The 7189-nt window shown below is 49.5% G+C and overlaps 1 protein-coding gene across 1 annotated transcript; it reads left to right on the forward strand.

Moving 5' to 3' along the window:
* LOC119102983 (protein artemis) lies at window positions 1–5050 on the forward strand. Its single transcript, XM_037226434.1, has 3 exons — window positions 1–231; window positions 1805–2813; window positions 4996–5050. Exons 2-3 carry the CDS (start codon window positions 1819–1821, stop codon window positions 5048–5050), a joined length of 1050 nt encoding a protein of 349 aa, XP_037082329.1. The 5' UTR covers window positions 1–231; window positions 1805–1818.
* Window positions 5051–7189: the final 2139 nt, after the last annotated feature.

A 7189-nucleotide genomic window follows, 5' to 3' on the forward strand; every position in this document is an offset into this window, starting at 1 on the left:
CTTGAGGCCATGGTTCGTCGACCAGTGGACCTTGGGCCAACGAAGCAGATAGGCTCGTTTGTTTTGGGATTATGACGAGGGATGTGGGTGTAGGTGTGATGGGTATGGCCTTACGATCTGCTACGGCAGCGTTCTATTGCTGTGATGGATCAGCCTTAACTAGGGCATTGGTCGGAACGTGCGTGAGATTGTTGGAGATCGATCAGGAGGAGGAACATAACCTTTAAAGACGTAAGTGCTTATGAAGTTCACCATATTGTGGTTTTTCTGCCATCAACTTCCCTCGGCTCATGAGCTTGAGCATCATTTGAAACTGCTTTGGCTTAGGCCCTGGGCGTAGTCATCACATGCTAGTGGATAGCAGGTAGATCTTTTACAAGTGAGTCCAGTCCCAATTGATGGTGCCCCATGCTGTGCTAGCATATTAATAAGCTGCACAAATGCTCAGTGAGCTATGGATGTTGGTTTGCTCTAGTGCTTTAAACAATTGTTTCTGTAGCATACTATTTATATCCATTTGGCTATCTGCCAGTCTTGTTACTAATTACTGCTGTTTGACTCTACATGGCACTGCCCATGACAGTGTCAATAACATTTATACCAAAGTAGCTTTCCTGGGCACCATATTCTGTAATATCCAGTAGAATCAATAATACTGCTCTAGTCCAGTATGAGAGCACTATGAACCCTCTCTCCCTTGCTGTGTGACAGATTGCCAGTGTCTGGCACTTGCCAGTGTGTGCAAACACTGACACAAATGTTGTCTTAGGAAAGTCCCTACACATAGGAAGTGTGGCAGATGTGACCATGTTAAAATTGATGTGTACTACATGTGCTTCATTTTAGCACTGTGATGAGCAAATTGTATGGGCACCTGCATTACAACAACTTTGAAATGTTAGAACTGAATTTATGTGAAAATGAATAGATGATGATTTAAAAATGAGAGTCTGTGGTTTGCATAGGGATGTGAAGTATGAGATGTTGGCTTTGAGAACTTTTTAAAATTCAGGGCTAGTTTTGTGTTTTCTCAATTTTACTCCAAAATTGTTACTCCCAAAGTCAGGACCAAGGCCACATTGCCATCATGCAATCCCATGCCCATTTTCTGTGGAAGCACATTATGAAGGTCAGTTTTTTGCAGTTGTGGCACATTTATTGATGGATATTTGAGGCATAAACATTTGAGTTTTGTTCTGTTAGTTTGCTGTAGGCCAGAGGGCTTGCCTGTTCTCTACAAGGCAATGCACATCCCAAGTACTTGCCTGATTGGCAAAGTGAGGTACAAGGAAGCAGCTTATGGTCATTCTTAAAATCAGTTTAGTCTTAATATTTTGACTGGATGAATTTCTAGGATCAAGGCTTATGTTAAGCATGGATGTCACATGAGATCTGACCCTGCCACAGGATGATAAAGTTCATTGTCACTGCAGAATTCTGAATGCACCCAATGGTCAGTATGGCCTGCCTCACCCTCTGACCCCATCAGACCATAGTTGTTCCCATCAGCCACAGACCACCCAAAGCAATGGCAAATAGAGAGTACCAAAGTGACTTGAACTTATCCACCCCTCTGACAGCAGGATGGGAGACAGGTGCTCTAACTGACTGAGCTGAAGGGGCAGATGAATGTCAGCATCTAAAGCTTAGCCTTAAGGATCCTAAGCTGTGAACAGGTTGGATGGTTGGATGGTTGGTTGGTGAACAGGTTGGATGAATGTGTTCCACATTTAACCTGATCATACACTGTGCTCTGTTGTAAGTACCCACTGGCATCTGTGGTGTGACCACCTCTGTGTTACAGACAGTGCTGCCACCATGAGCAGTTTCCCAGGCCTGATTGAGGGCTACCCTGAGGTGGCTGTGGACCTCTTCATGGGCAAGTGCTTGGAGGCAAGCTTCTTCTTCCTCAGCCACCTGCACACAGACCACATGAGGGGCCTGCGGTCGCGGGCGTTGCAGGAGGCGCTGAAGGCGCTGCCCGAGCCGCGGCTCTTCTGCTCGCGCCAGTCTGCGGCGCTGCTGGCCTCGTGGCGCGACTTCGGCCAGCTGCGGCCGTATCTCTGCCCGCTGGAGGTGGGTGAGCCGCGCCAGCTGACCGACCGGCTGCTGGTGACGCTACTGCCGGCCGGCCACTGTCCTGGCTCAGTCATGCTGCTGTTCGAGGCCGGCGGCGGCACGGTGCTCTACACGGGCGACTTTCGGATGGGCGCCGCCGAGCTGCGCGGCCTGGCGCCGCTGCACGACGCCGCCGGCCGGCCCAAGCAGCTCGACCTGCTGTACGTTGACACGACCTTCTGCACGCCGGGCCGCCGTGACCTGCCCGACCGTCAGCGCAGCGCCGACCGCGTGGTGCAACTGGTGTGCGAATGGCTGGCGCGCGACCCACGCCACCGTGCCAACCTCGTCTGCCACGCGCGCTACGGCTACGAGCACGTGTTCAGCCGCCTGCGCGAGGCCACCGGCCAGCCGGTGCACGTGAGCCCGGATAAGCTCGCACTGTACGAGCGCCTGCCGGAGATCGCGGCGTGCCTGACGCCGCGCCCACATGAGACACGCGTGCACTCGTGCCCGCCCTACTCCTCCTGCCTGCTCGAGGTCGGCGAGGGCTCGCTGCGTACCGTCAAGCTCTCCACCCTCTACTTCTTTATCGACCAGTCGGTAGACACCATGGTGCTGCAGGTGGGCGCCGCGCAGGACTACCGCGTGCTCTACTCGTTCCACGCGTCGCTGCGTCAGGTGGAGGAGATGGTGCGCTACCTGCGGCCGGCGCGCGTGGTGCCCTGCGTCGAGCCCGTCGGCGGCAGCATACGGCGCGTCGCCGCCCTGCTCAACGCCGCCGTCGACGACGACAGCGACGGCACGGCGCCGGCGCTGCGCCCCCGCGCCGTCCGGGGCGACCGCGTCGACGGCGGGAGGCCGGCCGCGAAGCGTCCGTTGCCGGGGCCGGAGCCGGAGCGCAGGGGGCGCCACCGGCCGGCTGCCGCGGCTGGCGACGGGCCGGGCGCGGGGCTCGAGCGGCCCCCCTGGAAGTGCCCGTTCGACAGCGACTGAGGCCCAGCGCCCGGTGAGGCCAGTCGGCTGTGCAGGTGGGTGGCGCTGCTGCCCTGGTGTGGTCAGCACCGCTGGGCGGCCAGTGTGACCCAGCTCGACCATCGGGGCGACGAGAGCAGGTCGGTGACCGGCTCGGACCAGGTCTTGGCTGATGATTGGCTGTCGGGCTCACGGAACGCACGCACCGGACCGGCCCATGTGTTGACCAGTGTGCCTTGCGCGGGTCAACCAGGAGCGTTGCGCAATACTAATATGTGAGGAACGGTGATTTGATGTTGGCTGCGTTGGTTCCGCCAGTAAGTCACAGCCTGATATCTGCGGCAAGCTACAACGGTGTTTTTTTTTTTTTGTTAGTGCCGTGATCATCTCAATACGGTGTGGTGTTTTCGAAGTTGTGATATTTCACGGTCTTTACGGGCATTTTATATTTACACATTGGTCATTTAAGGTTGATTTTGTTGCGGGGTTGTTGTTTGTGTGTTCAGCTACATATTCAGTCGCCCAATTATTCATCTTGTTCTCTGCAGGGCTTTGATGTGGGCCACCGGCAATGAGGCGTCTGGCTTTTTAAATCTACTTGGGCGCGTGCGAGGAACGCTATCCTTCATAAATCGCGACGGGCTTCCACCACAATGTGCCGAATGGGGGAGTACGACTCATGACCATCACTGTGCACCTCCTTCACCACAATGCGTGCCGTCATAGCACGCGACATAATATTGCAGTGAAAGTGTTCGTAAACATGCTCATTTTGTTAATGGTTTTGCGAAATATACGGCAAACGCGAAGCACATCTCAGCTGGTCGGTCTGCAGATCCAGCATACGGTGAGATCTTTCCTATGGCTTATTTTTCGCCGCCCGGTCAGCTCTACAGTGTGTGCCTACATAATGGGTACGAACACGGTGCTGTCACGGCCGCCTGCCGATAACGTGGGTGTCTTTCATGGGTGTCGAATTTCCCAAGATGATTGGTTTGGGCCAAAGTCTTGGAAGTCGCAATAAGAAGACAAGTACGAAAAACTGCGCTATCCTATATATATATATATATATATATATATATATATATATATATATATATTATATACGTATGTTATATATGGCAAGCGTAGTTTACACACACACATATATATATATATATATATATATATATATATATATGTGTGTGTGTGTGTGTAGACTACGCTTGCCATATATTTTTATTAGCGCATGTGCGCAGTCCAGCAATAACATGGAAGGCTGGCGCATCAGCTTCATATAAATGTAATTGTTTTGTGAACCTGGATGGGTGCAATTGCGCCTGTCTTGCGAACTGAAAAGTGAAATCTGTGCACAATTTATCATTCTGTGCTTCTGTAGTTGTTTGGTGTATAGATTTATGCACTCACAAGAATAGTGTCCACAATATGTCTGGAATTATGGTACAATATGTCTAGCATCCCATTTATATGAAGATTCTCGACATTCCAGAGATTTCATCGATAAACTATATGTATTTCAGTTAATGTTAAACGAAACATAAGCAGTCTTTCACGCATCATTCCAGAAAATGCTGGCCGACCTTTCCCCAAAACGCTGAAGTACATACCCTGCTCTTGATGTTATCTTTCCACGCCCACGTCATCAAACACGCATTGCGAGCCAGCTGTGATTCAGGGAGACACTGTTCTAAGGTATTATGCCACTCACGGAAAGCAACTCAAGCTCGCTTCTTCAGTTCGAATGTATGTCAACTGAAACGAGCATAATATCAACGTCACGCGCAACACGTTGATTGTAAAAAAAAACGTGGCTTCAGCTTGAGATTGAGCTGGCTCCTCAGCGACCATGCTCGTCTGGGAAAATTCAACTTTTGCTCAGAACCGATAAGTGTAAGAATTACGTAGCAAAGCTTTGACCGCGCGAGCTCCCAAGCCTTATAACCCCGATGCCCGACGTTGCAGTTTCCGTGGGCCGCGCGGCGCCGGTCCATTTGCCAGTATAGATGGCAGTCGCTAAGCGGACGAAAACGGCAGCGTTTCTGAAAGGAGCATCTTTGAACGCTGTAGGATGTCAATTCGTACGTGTAGAACATAGTATGGGGGCATGTTTCTCCTGCGCAATTTATATATATATATAAGGGACGGATTACCATGCAGTACACCGCGAACCGGTGCCGGAATTTGGTGTTGGAACTACACAAGTAAACATAGAATCTCTCTTTTCTTGGTGCTGGACATCTGCTCGAGGTCCCCCTTCCAACGGGGCTCTCAGCCCATTGGTGATTGACGCATGCAACTTGCCCAGGACAATCAAGGTGACGCGAGGATGTGTGATAAAGCAAGATAAAGGATAGGAGGAACGGATGATCAGCAGCTGTTTCGCTTTCAGTTTATTTGGTTTAAGGCGTTTTGGCCCGTTCAGACCATTACACGCTTTGAAGAAAAAAAGCTAATGAAAGGCGTTATTTTCGAGTATACATATCATCTGAAGTATGTTAATAGGTTTTAGAAAATGGAACAGAATATCAAGAAGAAGTGGATGATCATAACCTAACAGGGTTTTTAAAGATAATTCCAGGCTGTGTTGACGGAAATAGGCTTGCATAGTATTTTGTTGTCCGCATTCGCCACATTGAAGAGGAATGTGTTTCACCATAATAGGCCGATCGCTTGGATGGCAAAGGGGGCGTAGCTGCTGCAAATATAAATAACTGCGAGTGAGACGTTTGCGTCCAAGTCGAAGATGGGTCAAGACTTTTTCCTACAAACGGCTTGTGCGGTTTGCTGATGTCCAAGGTGTAATATCTGGTTTAATATCATGAAGATGGGCTCTATCGCCTTCTGTCCACTGACGTTGCCAGTCGTTTTGTCAATTGCCGAGTGGATGTCTTCATAGTGGCATGATCAACAGGGCTGGATGCAATATGAGGGTCCGTCAAGGCTTCCTTTGCTAATTGGTCGGCCGCTCATTCCCTGTGATACCATTGTGGCCTGGAATCTACACAGATTTAGTTACTTCGTCCCGTGTATGTAAATGATGGTGCTGGCTAATTATATTGACGAGGAGGTGGTGCGTTAGATCGGGTTTAATAAGTGACTGCAAAGCCGTCTTTGAATTGGGGCAGATTACTACTCCTGATACAGATACTGATGCTGATACTGACTGATACTGATACAGAGTCGTGGTTTCATGAGATTGTCGTTCTATGCGTTGCAAGGACAGAAATAGAACAAATAATTCCGCGAGGTAAATAGAAGTGTGGTTGGGTAATCTGCCTTATTGTGAAAAATGCGTGTGGCATAGTACGGCGCATCCAGTGAGGCATTCATTCATAGAACCATGGGTATAAATAAAGTGGCAATTTCGATATTATGTCACCATACGTTTGAATTTTTGTTGTACAATGAGCAGTTGTCGCAGAGCTTTTAGGGTCTGTAAACGGAAACAAAAATTTCCGTTGCGTGAACTGCCAGGGAGGCAATGATAAATCTGGTGGAACAGAGACCCATGGTAGAACGCAGTGGATCTGACAAAAGACGGTCACATGGGGCGCGATCGTGAGGCCCGAGCGACGCTCTGTCGGTCCCACGTATGCGTGATGATTTCGTGGCAATATGTGTATGGAAGCAAATGCTGGATGATCAGGATGTTGTCGAATCTTTTTGATGTACCTCAAGGTGCATTCTATGCGTTAGAGGGCGGAAGGCCTATCGCGTGTATATACCTCGAGTGCGGAAATTGGAGATGTCCGTAGTGCCCCTTGTGCGAGCCGCAAGAACATATTTTGAACGACAGCTAGGGATTTAGATTATTTTTGCTACCACCTGCATACCCTACGGAGCCATATTCAAATTATTGGAAAAAACAAAAATTTATATCACAACAATAGCGTATGCCGGTCAGCTCCGTATCTTGATCCTGAAATGCATGTGAACGAATTCAAGTGTTTCGTGCATTTGGTTCGGACATGTTCGACGTGTTTGCACATTGATGATCGTGGGTCAAGAAAGACGCCTAGAATTTTAAGTGATGAAATAAAAGGAATGTGGTGACCATCGAGATTAACAAAATATGCCGGTGTATCTCGTCTTTTGCTGAAAATCATAACGGCCGATTTTCTAGAGGAAAACTCGAAACCATGACGTCTTGACCATT

This window comes from Pollicipes pollicipes, unplaced genomic scaffold (genome assembly GCF_011947565.3).
Source record: "Pollicipes pollicipes isolate AB1234 unplaced genomic scaffold, Ppol_2.1 Scaffold_5724;HRSCAF=6776_pilon_pilon_pilon, whole genome shotgun sequence".
Taxonomy (NCBI): Eukaryota; Metazoa; Arthropoda; class Thecostraca; order Pollicipedomorpha; family Pollicipedidae; genus Pollicipes; species Pollicipes pollicipes.